The sequence below is a fragment of the Phyllobates terribilis genome, unplaced genomic scaffold (genome assembly GCF_046119375.1).
Source record: "Phyllobates terribilis strain yellow unplaced genomic scaffold, ASM4611937v1 Scaffold_8__6_contigs__length_399053987, whole genome shotgun sequence".
In the NCBI taxonomy this organism is placed as follows: domain Eukaryota; kingdom Metazoa; phylum Chordata; class Amphibia; order Anura; family Dendrobatidae; genus Phyllobates; species Phyllobates terribilis.
Window position 1 is genome coordinate 296,070,690 of NW_027362768.1, and position 19,942 is coordinate 296,090,631.

At 46.1% G+C, this 19,942-nt stretch overlaps 1 protein-coding gene across 10 annotated transcripts in view; it reads left to right on the forward strand.

The window, feature by feature from the left end:
* Nucleotides 1-10,701, forward strand: part of LOC141157339 (inter-alpha-trypsin inhibitor heavy chain H3-like) — a 148,748-nt gene extending 138,047 nt beyond the window's left edge. For 8 of the 10 annotated variants that reach the window (XM_073644451.1, XM_073644453.1, XM_073644454.1 and 5 more), the window contains 2 exons: nucleotides 8,520-8,631; nucleotides 10,233-10,700. In XM_073644451.1, the coding sequence (XP_073500552.1) occupies nucleotides 8,520-8,631; nucleotides 10,233-10,374 (254 nt within the window). In that variant the 3' untranslated portion in view covers nucleotides 10,375-10,700. Of the gene's footprint in view, nucleotides 1-8,519; nucleotides 8,632-10,232 lie in introns of all 10 variants that reach the window. The other 2 variants (XM_073644449.1, XM_073644450.1) reach the window with 1 other exon arrangement.
* Nucleotides 10,702-19,942: the final 9,241 nt, after the last annotated feature.

Below are 19,942 nucleotides of genomic sequence, written 5' to 3' on the forward strand. Positions count from 1 at the left end.
CCCGAGTATTCCAATGTGCTCGACCCGAGCAACAAGCACCCAAGCATTTTAGTGCTCGCTCATCACTAAACAGGATCTATCATGAGAATAAATCCGCGTTTCTGGAGTACACAACACCCATAGCCATAGAAATATGACTAAGGGTGTAATGTACGCCAGAAACACGTAAGGTTTTATCCTTATGTCGGGTCCTCCTGTTTTTAAGTAAATTTCTAATAAAAAAATTAATATTATGGATGGAGATCCCGGAAAATCCTATTTTATTCTTTGGTTCCACAATAGATGAGCTTCACCAGCAGGAATTGGCACCCATTTATCAACATTCCGGTGTATCCAAAACAATATTGGCACAATAAGCTTTTTTATTTATTTTTTCGATCACCTAATAGTCAACTTACTTTGTGCTATAAATTTGCGCCAAAAGTTTAATGCATATCTCAGGGCAAGGCGTCACACGATAAGCAACACCTCTTTCCAATAAAGCCTCGACCTTTTCCCACAAAGCCACAACTCCTGTTTAGAGGATGTGCTGAAAGTGTTAAAAAAATAATAAATCTGGTGCAAGACATATGTCAGTTTGTCTTTGGAACAAATTGCCAGTAAATCTCTCCCTCTGTGAAAATGACACCCAGTTCTTCACACTGACAACATTATTATTTATTAAAAATGCTGCAAAATACATTTCTTAAGAATTAAAGGTCAAAATATTCATACTTCAGGTTTTAACAATTAATGTTACTCTATGGATCCATTTTTTTTATTTTTATTTTTAATTATTATTATAGCGCCATTAATTCCATGGCGCTTTACATGTTTAAAAGGGAGTATATATAGCAAACAACAAGTACAATAATTTTTACAAAAACGAATGGGCGACTGGTACAGGAGGAGAGAGGACCCTGCCTGCGAGGGCTCACAATGTACAAAGGATGGGTGAGGATACAGTAGGTGAGGGTAGAGCTGGTCATGCAGCAGCATGGTGGAGCGAGGGTTACTGCAGGTTGTAGGCTTGTCGGAAGAGCTGGGTCTTCAGGTTCCTTTTGAAGGTTTCCACGGTAGGCGAGAGTCTGATATGTTGGGGTAGAGAGTTACAGAGTAGGGGGTATGCACGGGAGAAATCTTGTATGCGATTGTGGGAAGAGGAGATAAGAGGGGAGTAGTGAAGGACATCTTGTGAGGATTGGAGGTTGCGTGCAGGTAAGTACCGGGAGACTAGGTAACAGATGTATGGAGGAGACAGGTTGTGGATTGCTTTATATGCCATGGTTTGGGTTTTGAACTGGAGTCTCTGGGCAATGGGGAGCCAGTGAAGGGATTGACAGAGGGGAGAGGCTGGGGAATAGCGGGGAGACAGGTGGATTAGTCGGGCCGCAAAGTTTAGGATAGATTGGAGGGGTGCGAGAGTGTTAGAAGGGAGGCCAGAGAGCAGGAGGTTGCAGTAGTCGACGCAAGAGATAATGAGGGCATGCACTAGGGTTTTAGCAGATTCATGGTTGAGGAATATGCGGATCCAGGAAATATTTTTGAGCTGGAGTTGGCAGTAAGTGGAAAGGGATTGGATATGAGGTTTAAAGGAGAGATCAGAGTCAAGAGTTATCCCGAGGCAGCGAGCTTGCGGTACTGGGGAGAGTGGACAGCCATTGACTTTGATGGATAGGTCAGATGGGGGGGTTGAGCGAGATGGGGGAAAGATGATGAATTCAATTTTATCCATATTAAGTTTTAGGAATTTAGCAGAGAAGAAAGATGAAATAGCGGACAGGCAGTGTTGGAGCGGGACTGGGGAGAGTAGACAGCCATTGACTTTGATGGATAGGTCAGATGGGGGTGTTTTGAGCGAGATGGGGGAAAGATGATGAATTCAATTTTACCCATATTAAGTTTTAGAAATTTAGCAGAGAAGAAAGATGAAATAGCGGACAGGCAGTGTTGGATTATGGTTAGTAAGGAGGTGATATCAGGTCTAGAGAGGTAGATCTGTGTGTCATCAGCATAGAGGTGATACTGAAATCCGTGAGACTCTATGAGCTGTCCCAGGCTGAAGGTGTAGATGGAGAAGAGTAGAGGTCCTAGAACTGAGCCTTGGGGGACACCGACAGATAGGGGGTGAGATAAGGAGGTGGTGTGTAAGTGGGAGACACTGCATGTCTGGTCTGTTAGGTATGAGGAGATCCAAGATAGGGCCAAGTCGGTGATGCCGAGAGATGAGAGAGTCTGTAGTAAGAGGGAATGGTCTACTGTGTCAAAGGCAGATGACAGGTCCAGAAGGAGAAGGACAGAGTAGTGTCGCTTGGATTTGGCAGTCAGTAGGTCGTTGGTGACTTTAGTCAGGGCAGTTTCAGTAGAATGGTGCGGTCGGAAGCCAGATTGGAGGTGGTCAAAGAGGGAGCAGAAGGAAAGGCGGGAGGACAGCTCAAGATGGACGTGTTTTTCCAGTAGTTTTGAGGCATACGGGAGAAGTGATATGGGGCGATAGTTAGACAGAGAGATGGTCAATGGATGGCTCTTTGAGGATGGGTGTGATCGAGGCATGTTTGAAGCATGAGGAGAAGACACCAGTTGTTAATGATAGGTTGAAGAGGTGGGTTAGGGTTGGAATGAAGATGTTGGGCCGGTACACAGGAGAAGGGCTTCCTCGCAGCGTCCGGCCAGGCCCTTTCCTGCTGGTCAATAATTGTCAGCATTTAGGTTCCGTTCTAGGGATTCTAAGTGTGGTTTCTGCGTTTCTGCTCATGTGCCGCTAAGCCACGCCCCCTTGCGGTCATGTGCAGCTAAGCCACGCCCCTTTGGTCTTGTGCCACGAAGCCACGCCCCCACTGCAGTCATGTGCCTCTAAGCCACGCCCCCTGCTGTCTGGTACAGCGTGGTTGGTTGTCCTGGGGGGCTGGGTTGTCTCTAGTGTATTTAAGGGCTCCGTGGGCTCTGCCCCAGTGCCTAGTCTATCTCTTTCTAACCTGGGGTGAGGTCTCTGGCAGTAAATGCAGTGTGTGAGAGTCGTTGCCAAGGGTTCCTGCTGAAAGCTCCCTAGTCATCCTAGCCATCAATTAGGGCTAGGGGAATGCTGTGAGCAGCACGCTCTACTGTGTCGGTTCACCAGTTGGTGTCCACACCACGGAGGCGTCCTTGATACCGATCCAGTATTCCAGGGTCCGCCATTGTATGTGTGGTCACACTGCCGCTTTTACACCCATGTGTTGGGAGCTGCAGAGATTCTCCTCCTCTTTAGGAACTTAGGTTCCGGGCCTTTACTCTGCCATCTAGTGCTCAGGCGTTTCATGCTGCCAAATCTTTCCTGCTCTGCACAGCGGTGTCTTGCAGTGCAGAAGTTTATTAGTTTCATTTCTGGAGTGTTGTTAACTCCCAGCATTGTACCTTGTTTAGTTACTACTAGTGTGTGCACTTAACACACTAGTTCATTTCTTTCTCTGTGCTTAGCTGAACATTCCTCTGGGACTCAGCTGCTGCAGCTCCTCTGCAGTCCGGTGGACCCCGATGTGTCCTTTAAGTTTTATTTTATTTTATTAAAGGACATGCCAGCATAACAGAAGACTGCAGTAAAATTTGGGATGAGGTGAGACAGGATTGGGTCAAGTTCACAGGTGGTGAGATGTGACTTTGAGAGTAAAGAGGAAAGTTGATCTTCTGTGATGGCGGAGAAGCTTTTGGAGGAGGAAAGTTGAGTAGATATGAGGAGGGACTGTGGGGACTTATGGCAAAAGCTTTGTCTGATTGCCTCATTCTACAAGCAGATTGATACCAAGTCTTCAGCTGAGATGAATGGAGAGGGAGGGGGTGCTGGGGGACGGAGGAGAGAATTAAAATTACTGAATAGCTGTTTAGGTTTGTGAGACAGGGAGGATATGAGAGATGAAAAGTATGTTTGTTTTGCTGCAGTGAGTGTGGACCTGAAAGTAGTGAGGGCTTGTTTGAATGCGATGAAATGCTCGTTGAAGTGGGACCTTTTCCATCTCCGCTCAGCAACCCTGAAAGCCTGTCGCAGTTCTTTAGTCAGGCTGGTGTGCCAGGGTTGCCTGTTGATTGTGCAAGCTTTGGTATGTATGAGGGGGGAGACCGATTCAAGAGCTGCAGCTGTTGTGGTGTTATATAAGATGGCAGCAGCATCTGCATTGTGTAGGGAATTTATGTCTGTAAGAGGGAGGAGGGATTCAGAGAGTGAGTGTAGATTGAGGTGTTTGAGATTTCTGCAAGGGTGTGCAAGTTTCTGGATGGGGGATTGTGGACCTGGACAGGAGAGGGGAGAGAATGTGAGAAAGTTGTTGTCGGAAAGCGGGAGAGGACAGTTAGAGAGGTTGGATAGGGAACAGAGGCGGGTGGAGATGAGGTCCAGTGTGTGTCCATCTTTGTGAGTGGCTGCGGAAGACCATTGAGCAAGGCCGAAGGAGGAAGTGAGGGATAGAAGCTTGGAGACAGATGAATGGGAAGAGTCAATGGGGATGTTGAAGTTGCCCATGATGATAGTGAGGATGTCAGCGAAAGAAAGTGAAGTAGCCAGATGGTGAAGTGGTCTAAGAAGGTGGTGGCTTGCCCTGGGGGGACCTGTAGATGACAGCCCGTTGGAGGGGGAGTAAATGCACACGCAGTGCACTTCAAAAGAGGGTAGAGTAATGGAGGGTGGCAGTGGGATATGTGAGAAGGAGCAGTTGTCTGACATGAGAAAGCCAACTCCTCCACCATGCTTGCTACTGGGGCGGGGGGGTGTGGGAAAGGTGGAGTCCGCCATGCGAAAGTGCAGCTGGAGAGGCTGTGTCAGAGTGGGCGAGCCAGGTTTTGGTGATGGCGAGGAAGGAAAGTTTGTTAGTGATGAAAAGATCATGGATGTAGGAAAGTTTGTTGCAGACGGAGCGAGCATTCCATAGAGCTCCTGTTAGTGGGACTGGGGAAGCGGGGGCTGGACAGATGGGTATAAGGTTAGAGAGGTTTCGGAAATGTGTGCTAGATCTAGGATGAGAGGTAGAAGTGACTGTGGGGAAGTAGGGGAGGGGGAGATTTGGAGAGATATCGCCAGCAGTGAGGAGGAGCAGAGAAATTGTTAGCAGGTGGGAGCAGTAGAGGGCATGAGGTGGCTAAATTGTTTCCATATTCTTTTTTTTATTTGTATGTTTTATTGAGTGCTTTAACTTTTATTGTATAAGGGGCAGGAATACCCCTGTGTGGCCCAGCGGGAACCCTCGACACTGGGGTTCTTTATTAGATACCAAGGTGACAAAAGGTGCTCCCTTCCTCTGGTTACACCCTTGGGTGCTAAAGTATGTATTCATTAGAGCATCAAAGGAGTTAAGCAGTTAGCATTACCAAAAACTATATTTTAAGATATGTGATGTTAGCACATATTGTATTTGTATATAGTTGTGCTCAAAAGTTTACATACCCCGGGAGATTTTTTCCTTTCTTGGCCTTGTTTCAGTGAATATGAATGATAACAAAAAAAGTTTTTCTGCACTTATGGTTATTGGTTGGGTGAAGCCATTTATTGTCAAACTATTATGTTTTCTCTTTTTGAATCTTAATGACAACCAAAAACATCCAAATGACCCTGATCAAAAGTTCACATACCCTGGTGGTTTTGGCCATGCACAGAATTTGACACAAATGGGTTTGAATGGCTACTAAAGGTAACATCCTCGCCTGTGACCTGTTTGCTTGTAATCAGTGTGTGTGCATAAAAGCTGAGTAAGTTTCTGGGATCCAGACAGACTCTTGCATCCTTCATCCAGCCACTGACGTTTCTGGATTGTGAGTCATGGGGAAAGCAAAAGAATTGTCAACGGATCTACAGGAAAAGGTAGTTGAACTGAAGGGATACAAAAAAAAATCAAAGGAATTGATAATGCCAGTCAGCAGCATTCAAACTGTGATTAACAAATGGAAAATCAGGGGCTCTGTAAAAACCAAACCACGGTCAGGTAGACCAACAAAATTTCGGCCACAACTGCCAAGAAAATTGTTTGGGATGCAAAGAAAAACCGACAAATAACATCAGTTGAAATTCAGGACTCTTTGAAAACTAGCAGTGTGGCTGTTTCAAGATGCACAATAAAGAAGCACTTGAAGAAAAATGGGCTGTATGGTCGAGTCGCCAGAGGAAAGCCATTACCGTGCAAATGCCACAAAGTATCTCGCCTACAATATGCCAAACAGCACAGAGACAAGCCTCAAAACTTCTGGAACAAGGTAATTTGGAGTGATGAGCCCAAAATTGAACTTTTTGGCCACAACCATAAACGTTACATTTGGAGAGTGGTCAACAAGGCCTATGATGAAAGGAACACCATTCCTACAGTGAAGCACGGAGGTGGATCGCTGATGTTTTGGGAATGTGTGAGCACAGGCACAGGAAACTTGGTAAAAGGTGAAGGAAAGATGAATGCAGCACGTTATCAGCAAATACTGGAGGTAAATTTGCACCCATCAGCCTGGATGCTGCGCATGGGACGTACTTGGATGTTCCAACATGACAATGATCCAAAACACAAGGCCAAGTCGACCTGTCATTGGCTACAGCAGAACAAAGTGAAGGTTCTGGAGTGACCATCTAAGTTTCCTGACCTCAATATCATTGAGCCACTCTGGGGAGATCTCAAGCACGCAGTTTATGCTAGACAGCCCAGGAATTTACAGGAACTGGAGGCTTTTTGCCAAGAAGAATGGGCAGCTTTACCATCTGAGCAAATAAATAGCCTCATCCACAACTACCACAAAAGACTTCCATCTGTCATTGATGTTAGAGGGGGCAATACACGGTATTAAGAACTGGGGTATGTGAACTTTTGATCAGGGTCATTTGGATGTTTTTGGTTGTCATTAAGATATAAAAAGAGAAAACACAGTAGTTTGACAATAAATGGCTTCACCCAACCAATAACCATGAGTGGAGAAAAAGTTTTTTTGTAATAATTCATATTCTCTGAAACAAGGCCAAGAAAGGAAAAATTCTGCTGGGGTATGTCAACTTTTGAGCACAACTGTAAATAGGTATAATTAAATGGTGCCAAGCATCTACTTACTGTGTCCAATGGTTCCAGCTCCTGGGCAGACTATCTCCCTCTCCCTGATATAATTTTTCAGCAGTTTCCTGTGTTGAAGTTCTTCTGGAGCTCAGCGCTCTATCATATATGCTGAGATACTGATCTCCCAGGAGGAGCTTCAATACAGGAAACGGCAATGGTCAGCCTTTGAATTAGAAGACCTTTCTTTGATGTCACATTTTACATTTGGAATGCCTAAAAAACCTCTCTCTGAGCACCATCAAGATCCGCAATATTAAGTCCCATTTTGACACTAGCAGTAGAAGTAAGTATACCAGAGATTGTTTGTTTGTTTACCTAACTGTTTCTTATGATTTCATTTCTAAACCACTCCACCTGAGTTCTTTTGGACCCATATTTTGCACTGTCTATCTATAACTAGTACACCACAAGGAGGTTTATACTGTATATAGCTGTGACCTGCCGATCTGAAACGACTAATTCCATACTGCCTTTCAATTGTCTGTGGCGAAAAAAGTAAGATCTCTGTTAGTGTCTAAACACTGTCAGGCCTTCCTCAAAGCTTTTTAAAATAAATCCAGAATGTCCTGCTAGATTCATTTTTTCTATTGTTTTTTAATTGAAAACCTGAAACATTTTATAAAAATACAGACAATATAAACTCCAAATTGCTCTACTTTACCTGTACAAACAAAATTCCCCACATTCAGAACATATTACTTACTGGGCAGTGCTACGGTTAGAGAACTACCATATATAACAGAAAAAAAGCTACATAATGCATTCACGGAAAACCTCAATATGACAAATGATAAATCTGTAGCAGAGCCACCCATCTGATTTTCCCTCTATTCCAAAATACATAAGACATCTGGTAAGCCCCACAGAGGACAAAGAGGATGGTTATTCCGCCCTATATTTTCTGCCCCCAAATGGAAGGTCAACAATCCCGATGGAACCTAGTTAACTCTGGAAGTTGTCGATCCATAATGCTCACAATTTCTCAAATTTTGCAATGTCACCTCAATTTGCATACACCCCTTCTCCAGAGTTGAAATAAATTCTTGTAAAGTCAGATTACAGATGCATGGTCTGTGCTCTCCTCCATCAACCAAGGCTACTCACATAGCCAGTATTCTCTAGCTAGTAGAACCACGTACAAGCCAGCACTCGTAGTAGTCCATAAAATATGAAGTTTATTGTTCAAATTAAAAACATGAGTGGCAAAGAGCAGCAACAAAAATGATTAATGTTTTAATCTGAACAATAAACTTAATTATTTATGCTGGCTTCTACGTGGATCTACCTATATTACTACAGAGGGCTTTTTGCCGTGCACCAGACAGGTGAACTGATGGCCTACTTTTTTTGTTACTATTCTGTTGCTAGTCTTTGGCTAGGAAAAAAGTTCATATTTACAATATGTCTACCATTTTAGGATTTTAATGTGATCCATTGTTATGTGTTTTATTATTCGTAAATAAAATCTTTATCTTTGTTTCAATTTTCAAGGACAATTTTTTCATGGAATCAATTATGAAATTTCCAATGTTCATAAAACTGATAATCCTGACAAACCGGATGCAACGATGAAAGTGAAGAACAAGTTGCTGACTGTGACAAGGTAAGGAACATTTAACTTGTGTATAATTACATCCAAATAGTAGGTCAAGATCTACTGGTAAATCTCTAACAGGACCTAAGCGTATCATGGATGCCTTAGGGTACATTTACACTTGCCGATAATCGGGAACAAGCCTAGGAAAACACTCTATCATTGAGTGAAGCCATCTTTTAGCTTTCTTAAAAACCATTGTTCTTGTCACAACGTGATCCTCTTTATACACGACATAGGCTGCTATGAACAATGATGTTTTGTGCATACCACAGTTTGTTGAGCACAGAATGATCATTAATAATATCATTCTGTGTGCGTAGAATATCATTGTTCTCAGTAGCTTGTGTTCTATTTGGACAGGATCTTGAGATGACGAATTTTTAAGCAAGCTAAAAGATCATTTCATTTAACGAATGAGCGTGATAACTTCAAAAGGTGGGAATAACATTTTAACTGTAATCTGGCACTGATCCTAAGGCTGCAGACGATTGTTTAAAAATATCGTCAGAGTTTTCTGTATGATTTGTCATCTTATTTTCATTCATGTGCCATCCACGTGTCTGTTTTTTACATCATCCATGTAACACCCGTATGACGTCTGCATGAAATCTATTTTCATACATCTACATTAAATAATGTACATGATCAAATACAATTTGCAAGGTTTATAATAGAAATGTATCCGTAAAAATCAGATGCCACACAGATATTCTGTGTGGGATCTAATTTTTTTTTACGCACCCATAGACTTGCATGCGTGAGTCTCATTCAAGACGTGGAAGATACTAGGACATGCTGTGTATTTTTTCTTTTCAACAGTTGAACAGAGCAAAAAATCTGAACAGCCCTATTTAATAAAGTGGGTCAGTGTGCTGTCTGCATGCTATCCGATCAAAAATCAGACAGCACACGTCCAATTTATGCGCTCATCTGAATGAGCCCTAAGGGCTAGTTATCCACTACTGTCTTTAGGCATAAGCTTGTGCCTAGTAGAGTTTGTCAGCCCAAACTGATGGTATAAACTAAGCACATAGTCTTGGAGACTTTACAAAAAATTGCAACTTTAGTGTTCTAATCATTGCCTCCATTTTTCAGAAAATGAAGTTTAATCACCATTGTTAATTAGGGTGCTTGGCGCACTCTTGGTTTGCTCAGTGCACTTATTTTGCATGCCCCATTTCTGCTGATGATTGATGGCACTGGCTTGCCTGCAGACAGTGTTCAATCCAGACATAACAGTGCTGTCAATCACCAGTGATGTGTCGGGGAAATGTTAAACCAGTGGGCAGAACAGTGCACTGAGTCTCCTGGACACGCCAACCATGCACTGAGCAGCCATATTTGATTCATCTTCAATTTCTGCAGAACTGAAGCAGCCATTCAAATTACTAAAGGTGTGATTTTTACAAGGGACATTTCTCCCGGGAAGCTTGGTTTATACTGTCTGTTTCAGTTGACAGGCAGGCTCCCTTTAATAGTAGTTCAGTTCTGGGACAGGGAGGCATAAGGTATAAATGAATAGCAGTATATTTAATTTCATACTTTAATTCTGGCTTAATTTATATATTATACGTTTATTGATTTATTATTGTTGTGTTTTATTTCAGGGGTGTACAAAAAGACTACAGAAAAGACCACAAGAATGGCAATAAAGTTCCTTGCTGGTTTGTGCATTTCAATGGAGAAGGCCTGATTGATGGAACTCATGCCGATTACATTGTACCTGATATTTTCAGTATTGCTTATTAGAAGTGATTCACTGGAAGATTTAGTATCTAATAGTACAGTGCTCCCTTTTTATTAATCAATGATATTGTGAGCCGCTATAATGAGAGCTTTGTCCTAGTAAGTGTGTCCCCCCAGGTGAATTAAACTTTTGAAGTCAGAGTTGACCTTCCCATTGGGAGTAAATCTGCAGGGGTACCTGATGGTTTTGATTCTAGAGTCCATCTGTCTTTATTTAATCCAGAAACAAATGCATTTGGCTGCACATTTCATACTAAATTGGAAAAACAACAACATACTCTGTTTTTTACTTTTCTCTATACCAAAGCCCTAATTTGTTGCTAATTTTAAACAGACAATATCACTTTTGTTATTTTACAGTGGTTAAAACAAAATATTGAAAAATATTATTTTTTGTCCATTTTTATTTTTCGATTGCAGATTTTATTTCCTATTGCCAAATCCCAAATACGGGGTGCAGTCATCCTGCTGAAACACACAGCAGCTGCAGAGAGAATATAACTTAATTTTCTCTCTGTAGCCGCATTTCCACTTAGCCTGCCGAACATGTTTAAAAAGAACCTGTCATGTCAGGCTAATCAGTGTATACAATAAACAAGGATAGAGAATATATATAATGATATAATGTATCATTAATCTGGCTAACAAAACAAATCCTTATAAAACAATTATATTATTGATATATCTTAAAACAAACATCAAAACAGAAAAACACAGGGGAAAAGACAGAAAAGCTAAAAGCTCCACTGCAAATTATGGGTATAAATCTCCATTTGGGAAAAAAATAGACAAAGAAACAAGATACTAGAACAGATAAAAGTGCTTCTCACTAAATTAGAATATCATCAAAAAGTTTCAGTTGTTCAATACAAAAAGTGTAAGTCATCTATAATATAAGGCGGGATGCGTGTCTCTGTCTGAAGCCTCGATAGACTGTGCATGCGTGACGCGGAGTCTGGCTCCAAAGAGAAGCACGCATCCAGCCGTTACAGGTAAGAGGAAGTGTATGGCGCCGGAGATCGCGCGGTATTCATAGACACTGAACGCATACTGCGATCTCCGGCGCCATACTTACATACTTACCTGACCGGGAGGAGCGTTGCCGCGGCACCTCTCTTCGCTGGAGACCGGGGGCGGAGTGAAGGCGTTGGACCGGCGCGTGCGCATTGCGCTATCCGGCGCCACTTTACTGAAGACACATTTACAGTGTGTCTTCAGAAAAATGGCGCCGGACAGCATGGTGCTCCGGCGCCGCACTCCTCCCCCGGCCTCCGGCAGAGAGGACCCAGCAGCACTGGAGTACAGAGAAAAAGGTGAGTATAACTGTTTATTTTTTTTGTATGTGTGTACAGTGTGAAAGGGATGAGGGGGCCACACATAACATGATTGTGGGTTGAGGGGACCATGCATATATCAGGATTGGGGGGGTGAGGGGTACGACACATACCAGGATTGGGGGGTGAGGGGTACCACACATAGCAGGATTGGGGGTGAGGGTACCACACATACCAGGACTGGGGGGTGAGGGGTACCACGCATACCAGGATTGGGGGATGAGGGGTACCACGCATACCAGGATTGGGGGGTGAGGGGTACCACGCATGCCGGGATTGGGGGGTGAGGGGTACCACGCATACCAGGATTGGGGGTGAGGGGTACCACACATACCGGGATTGGGGGGTGAGGGGTACCACGCATACCGGGATTGGGGGGTGAGGGGTGCCACACATACCAGGATTGGGGGGTCAGGGGTGCCACGCATACCGGAATTGGGGGGTGAGGGGTGCCACGCATACCGGGATTGGGGGGTGAGGGGTGCCACGCATACCGGGATTGGGGGTGAGGGGTGCCACATATACCGGGATTGGGGGGTGAGGGGTGCCACGTATACCGGGATTGGGGGTGAGGGGTGCCACGCATACCGGGATTGGGGGGTGAGGGGTGCGACGCATGCCGGGATTGGGGGGTGAAGGGTGCCACGCATGCCGGGATTGGGGGGTGAGGGGTGCCACGCATGCCGGGATTGGGGGGTGAGGGGTGCCACGCATACCGGGATTGGGGGTGAGGGGTGCCACGCATGCCGGGATTGGGGGGTGAGGGGTGCCACGCATGCCGGGATTGGGGATGAGGGATGGAGTGCCACGCATACCAGGATAGGGATGATGGGTGCCACGCATACCGGGATGAGGGGTGAGGGGTGCCACGCATACCGGGGTGAGGGGTGCCACGCATACCGGTGTGAGGGGTGCCAAGCATAACGGGATGAGGGGTGCCACGCATACCGGGATTGGGGGTGAGGGGTGCCACGCTTACGGGGATGAGGGGTGCCAAGCATAACAGGATTGGGGGTGACGGGTGGCACGCATACCGGGATTGGGGGTGAGGGGTGCCACGCTTACCGGGATTGGGGCCGAGGGGTGCCACGCATACCGGGATTAGGGATGAGGGATGAGGTGCCATGCATACCAGGATGAGGGATACCATACACACCAGGATAAGGATGAGAGGGGCCACGCATACCGGGATTGGGGGTGAGGGGTGCCACGCATACCGGGATTGGGGGTGAGGGGTGCCACGCATACCGGGATGAGGGGTGCCACGCATACCGGGATTGGGGGTGAGGGGTGCCACGGATACCGGGATTGGGAGTGAGGGATAGGGTGCCATGCATAACAGGATGAGGGATACCATACACACCAGGATAGGGATGAGGGCTGCCACGTATACCAGGATTGGGGGTGAGGGGTGCCACGCATACCAGGATTGGGGGTGAGGGGTGCCATGCATACCAGGATTGGGGGTGAGGGGTGCCACGCATACCAGGATTGGATTGTGGGGACAGGATGGGGGTAGTACCAATACAAGGAGGGGGGCAGCACATATCAGCATGGGAGACCATATACCAATAAAAATGCTCGCCACCCGGGCGTAGAACGGGTTCAATAGCTAGTATATTATATAGAGTCTTTACAAACAGAGTGATGTATTTCAAGTCTTTATTTCTGTTAATGTTGAGGATTATGGCTTACAGCCAATGAAAACACAAAAGTCATTATCTCAGTAAATTAGAATAATTAACAAAAAACACCTGCAAAGGCTTCCTAAGCATTTAAAAAGGTCCCTTAGCCTGTTTCAGTAGTCTCCACAATCATGGGGAAGACTGCTGACTTGACAGATGTCCAGAAGGCAGTCATTGACACACTCCACAAGGAGGGTAAGCCATAAAAGGTCATTGCTAAAGAAGCTGGCTGTTCACAGAGTACTGTATCCAAGCATATTAATGGAAAGTTGAGTGGAAGGAAAAAGTGTGGTAGGAAAAGGTGCACAAGCAACCGGGATAGCCGCAGCCTTGAAAGGATTGTTGAGAAAAATCCATTAAAAAATTTGGGGGAGATTCACAAGGAGTGGACTGATGCTGGAGTTATTGCTTCAAGAGCTACCACACACAGCTGTATCCAGCTGTGTTGACACTGGCGTTCCTGGGGCTCACGTGAGGTTGTTATGTCACGCAATCCCTGCACCCAATGACCGCTGGCGTCAGTGTCCCCGCCTTCGGATGTATAAGTAATTAAAAAGAAGTCAGGCTTGCGGCTGGATGCTCATATCATCTTGATTGAAGGCGGGGACCAAGGCCGGCGTCAGCACCCGGCGCACCCGGGCAAGTGTCGGGGCCCAGAGCAGGCAGGGGGGCCCACTGGCGGTCGCGCACCCCGCTGGGCTATGGGCAGAGGAAAGCGGTGTCAGCGCCCGCCCTTCTCCCCCGCTTGCTCAGGGCCCTGGCAGCCGGATACTTACCTCTCCCTGTGCCTCCGCAGATCCGCCGTCTTCCTGCTCTGTGCTCCCTGTGACATCTCGGGTCAGAGGGCGCGGTGACGTCTTTCCATCGCGCTCTCCCCCTGAGCCGTCACAGGGAGCGCAGAGCTGGAAGACGCCGCCGACGCTGGAGTCCGGACCCGAGCAGCTGCAGCAGATGAGGAGGAGGGAGGTGAGTATTTGATTTATTTTTTTTTTTAATGTATGGAGGCATGGGGCATAATATGGGGGGGTGACATCCTGCATGGGGCATTATAAAGAGAGGGGCGGGTGACATCCTGCATGGGGCATTATAAAGAGAGGGGCGGGTGACATCCTGCATGGGGCATTATAAAGAGAGGGGCGGGTGACATCCTGCATGGGGCATTATAAAGAGAGGGGGGGTGACATCCTGCATGAGGCATTATAAAGAGAGGGGGCGTGACATCCTGAATGGGGCATTATAGAGAGAGGGGGTGACAGCCTGCATGGGGCATTATAGAGAGAGGGGGTGACATCCTGCATGGGGCATTATAGAGAGAGGGGGATTGACATCGTGCATGCGGCATTATAAAGAGAGGGGGGGTAACATCCTGCATGGGGCATTATAAAGAGAGGGGGGGTGACATCCTGCATGGGGCATTATAAAGAGAGGGGGTGACATCCTGCATGGGGCCTTATAAAGAGGGGGGGATACATCCTGCATGGGGCATTATAAATAGAGGGGGTGACATCCTGCATGGGGCATTATAAAGAGAGGGGGTGACATCCTGCATGGGTCATTATTATAAAGAGAGGGGGTGACATCCTGCATGGGGCATTATAAAGAGGGGGTGACATCCTGCATGGGGCATTATAAAGAGAGGGGGGTGACATCCTGCATGGGCCATTATAAAGAGGAGGGGTGACAGCCTGCATGGGGCAATATAAGGGGGGGGGACAGCCTGCATGGGGCATTATAAGGGGGGGGCGGACAGCCTGCATAGTGCATTATGTGGGGGGGAACAGCCTGCATGGAGCATTATAAGGGGGGGGGATAGCCTGTATGGGGCATTATGTGGGGGGTAACAGCTTGCATGGAGCATTATAAGGGGGGGGGGCAGCCTGTATGGGGCATTATGGGGGGGGTAACAGCCTGTATGGAGCGTTATAAGGGGACCAGTATCCTGTATGGAGCGTTATATGGGGGCCAGTATCCTGTATGGAGCTTTATAAGGGGACCAGTATCCTGTATGGAGCGTTATATGGGAGCCAGTATTCTGTATGGAGCCTTATATGGGGGCCAGTATTCCGTATGGAGCCTTATATGGGGGCCAGTATTCCGTATGGAGCCTTATATGGGGGCCAGTATTCCGTATGGGGCCTTATATGGGGGCCAGTATTCCGTATGGGGCCTTATATGGGGGCCAGTATTCCGTATGGGGCCTTATATGGGGGCCAGTATTCCGTATGGGGTCTTATATGGGGGCCAGTATTCCATATTGGGGGCCAGTATTCCTTTATGGAGCCTTATATGGGGGTCAGTATTCCGTATGGGGCCTTATATGGGGGCCAATATTCCGTATGGGGCCTTATATGTGGGCCAGCCCTCGGTCCCGAAGTTGTGGTCACGTAAAAGACTGTTTCCTCCTACACATAACAAAGCTAAGAAATTGAACTCCACCATTTCTAATCTGTTCGCCATGGAAATGGTGGTGTCAGGCCCTAATTTTTTAGAATTTGAAGACTCCTGATTGGGTTTCTATCTGCTGGATTGGCTGTAGAGGAAGCATTGTCGGTCCTCTTTATACTAGTTCTATTTTACTGAAATTGATGCCACTTCGGTGGTGTCAGGCCCTAATTTAGGGAAATATGAACACTCTTGGTTGGGTCTTCATCTGCTGGATTGGCTGTAGTGGAAGAGTTGTCAGTTCCCATTATAATAGTTATACTCTATTGAAATTAATTCTTTGGTGCAGATATTGTTCTCCTCACAGGGGTACACATGATAAAATAGAATTTTTTTTTCTTAATAGCGTGGTATATAAAGCGGGCTACATGTCATATTTTAATTCTTTGGTACAGATATTGTTCTCATCACAGGGGTACACGTGATGAAATAGAAATTTGTTTTCTTAGTACCGTGGTATTTAAAGCAGAATACATCTCATCTTTTAATTCTTTGGTACAGATATTGTTCTCCTCACAGGGGTACACATGATAAAATAGAAATTGTTTTTCTTAGTACCGTGGTATATAAAGCAGACTACATGTCATCTTTTAATTCTTTGGTACTGATATTGTTCTCCTCACAGGGGTACACATGATAAAATAGAAATTGGTTTTCTTAGTACCGTGGTATATAAAGCAGGCTACATGTCATCTTTTAATTCTTTGGTACAGATATTGTTCTCTATACAGGGGTACTCATTAGTGGTGAGCGAGCACTAAATGTGCTCAACTTAGTGGTTCAGTGGTTTCTCAAAACCTACCCAGATCTGCTAGAGCTGCTTGTGAAAGAACGCCCATTTCAGAAAGTCAGCTACAGCTATGCCACCTTGGCAGTGCTTCAGCAGCGTTTGCAGCTTCCAGCTCACTGACTGGTGCGCAATGTGACCACACGTTGGAAATCAACGTTGCAAATGTTGGGAAGGATTTGTGAGCAGCAGAGGGCAGTTGTTGAGTACCAGCTTCAACACGCCCATTGGAATTCAGGTCAGCCTCTGCATATAGGAGCTGATGAGTGGGCATGGATGTCTGACATCTATGCTATCCTCTAAAACTTTGAGAACTCCACCAAGATGGTGAGTGGCGCTGACGCCATAATTAGCATCACCATCCCACTTCTCTGTCTACTAAAACGCTCGCTACTCACAATTAACGAGGAGGCATTGCAGGTGGAGCAAGGAACTATACATGGTGATGCTACACAGCCCAGCCTCATCTCATCTCAACGTGGATTGAGTGATAATGATGAGGATGAGGAGGAGAACATGGACAGTTGTCCTCTTGGTGAGGACAAGGAAGTCTTGGCTGTCTTGGAAGTTTTGATACCCCTGTTTTAGTCTGTGGGAAAGCTGTATGAGTTTCGCTTAATGATTACCTTCAGTGGCCTAAACCATGGCTTTGCTTATGCAAGTTATTTCTCAAAACGCATGTCAGATCAGGTCATTGACCAGCTCTGTAGTTATGAAATTCAAGGCGTAAAGAAAGATCTTTGTGTGTGACTAAGCACCACCGAGAAGTGTGAGTTGATGTTGGACGGGCTGCCATTGCTTATGAAACACACTGCATTAGAGGATTTCCTGGGAGAAATGACCTCCGGAGTAGATACGTTTCCCTCAATGCCAGTCCTTTCACTGAGCTACAGAATATGGCTGTGGTGAAACACAACTGTCACCGAGAAGCAGTGTTAGACTGAAGAGCATTGGGCCCACTAGAGGATTTGATTCTGAGGGCCCACCTTTCTCCCCCACTCAAGAGCCCTATAGCTGCCCTATAGCAGCTTAAAGTTTGCACTGTGAACTCTCCTGAAGGAGAAACCAGGGCCCACCGGAGGATTCTCTGGTTCTCTGGTGGGCCCGTGCAACCCTGCCGAGAAGGCGCCCTGGCAAAGAAAAGTCTGTCTGAAAGTTCCCGGACACTGTATGGCTGCTTTTTTTACTGTGGACTGGCTCCAACAATCTATAACACTTAAGAGCAATCTGGCACCTTGGCAAAGCTCAATTCTGTTCTTGTTCTGATATTTAACAATAACAATAAGGGCATGCTGGAGAAACTTGCACCTACTGCCACTCAGTGTCTTCATCTCCTTTGTGAGAGACTAATGTTTTGGCAGCCACTTAGTCTACCAAATAAAATTCCTGAGAAGGAAATTGTGGATGGCTTCTCTTCTGGTACTGGGTGATAATACCAAACCGAGGAGTGCCATAATTCACTGGAAATGTTCCAGGCTGGTTGGAGACGAGTTCATTCCCACAGAAAAGTGTCAACACACAGATGCAATGGGAGATAGAGGGGGAAGGGGGGCCCTAGCAGCAGGGAACAAGGTAAGGGACACCTCCTGACACCAACCTGTATCTGTCCCTAAACTCCCCTATCGTACCTGGATGGGTCCATCCCCCTGTGTGCAATCACATGCCTAAGCCCTTGATGGCCCTGGACTTAACCTGGCTAGTGCTCAAGCTAGCGAGACACAATAGGACAACACAAGGAAGGGAAGACAAACAATGGGAAAATAACAACATAAAATACACTTTTCTCTCCAACAGAAAACTTTACCACTGCAATAGCACCAAACACCACATCTTCTCCAGAGACTGGCTCCTTCAAAGAGGTCAGCATAGAATGAACTATAACTGGTGGTCAGCTGATGGATCATGTGGCTATTTAAAGGGACGTGGGTGTGGCATCAACCAACATCAGCTGACCGCCAACAAAAGGCTGCCAGCAAGAGACTAACATTAACCTTTGCTGGACCAAAAGGAAAAAACTACATTTAAATTACAGCATAACCAGAGCTGCCACAAATCTCCAAGTTATTCGTGACAACCAGCAAGCTAAGGAGTTGGTGGCCTTTATCATCATGAAGGAGTTAGCTTGTTGTCTAGTAGTCTGGTTTTTATACTAAAGATTCTGCTTATTTTTATAGTTTTTAGTGAGTGCACAGAGACCGTGGTTTCTGCAGCAGCGCATCCAGGCCTGGGTAGTGGCGGAGAAATTGCTGTATTATCAGGTTGAGGATGCGAGCCATGCAAGGCTCCGTAGGGCCGCCACCAGGTTAGCACCGTTATCGCACATGGCCTTCCCTGGCTCTAGGTTCAATGGAGAGACAGCCATTGGTCAAACTCGGCATGGATAGCTATCCACAACTCTTGATCTGTATGACTGCAATATCCAAGGCATATTAATTTAAACACTGCCTGATTGTGGTGAGCCCCGGCTGCGCAGTACGGAGGTGGGGGGGATTCTATCTGCACTGTTGGAACGTGTATTTCATCAAGGCAGAGGTTGAGGGCGCATGTGGAGGCCCTAGAGGAGGTGGAGGAGGCAGAAGCACTGGAGGAAGTGTTAGATACAGAGGTTTGTCCCGCAAGCCTTAGGGATTCCAACACTTGCTGTCTAGTGACACCTTGGTGTCTAACAGTGGTTTAGTTCTCCATCCCCTGGTGTGTAGTAGTTTACTTCACCAACTCTAGATTTTTAGCAGTTTAGTTTTCCAACCCCTGTTGTCTGAGTTTAGTTCTCCATGTTCTGGTGTATATTTGTTTCGTTCTCCAACCCTAGCTGTTTAGTAGTTTAGTTTTCCAACCCCTGTTGTCTGAGTTTAGTTCTCAATGTTCTGGTATGTATTTGTTTTGTTCTCCAACCCATCCATGCCCACACCCAGGGGTTAACGTCTGGTGACGAGGGTCAGGATTGTGCTCGGACCCTACTTCGTCTGGCCCCGGGTCAACTTAAAAAAATTTTGGGCATCGCTGCACATGCTTTGCCCCTCTTGAGTCTGTGAAGCTTTGTATCAGACCTATGATGCCCCAGAATAGAATCTTTTGAACAGCTCTGCAGACTCGCCCATCTGTGGTTCCCCACAGTCAGCTGGGCAGTTGGAGAGTTGTGACGCGGGGGAAAACAAGGGTAATTGGGGTGCCACCTCTGAGGACTGTACCGTGTGTGATGTTAAGGTGGAGGAAGAGAGTAGAGGCCACTTGATGCAGCACTTGTCATCTACTAGAGCACATGTTCTTTCTGGCTCTCATATGCAAAGTGTGCTGCTATCTTGGACTCACAGACTTGGCCCTAT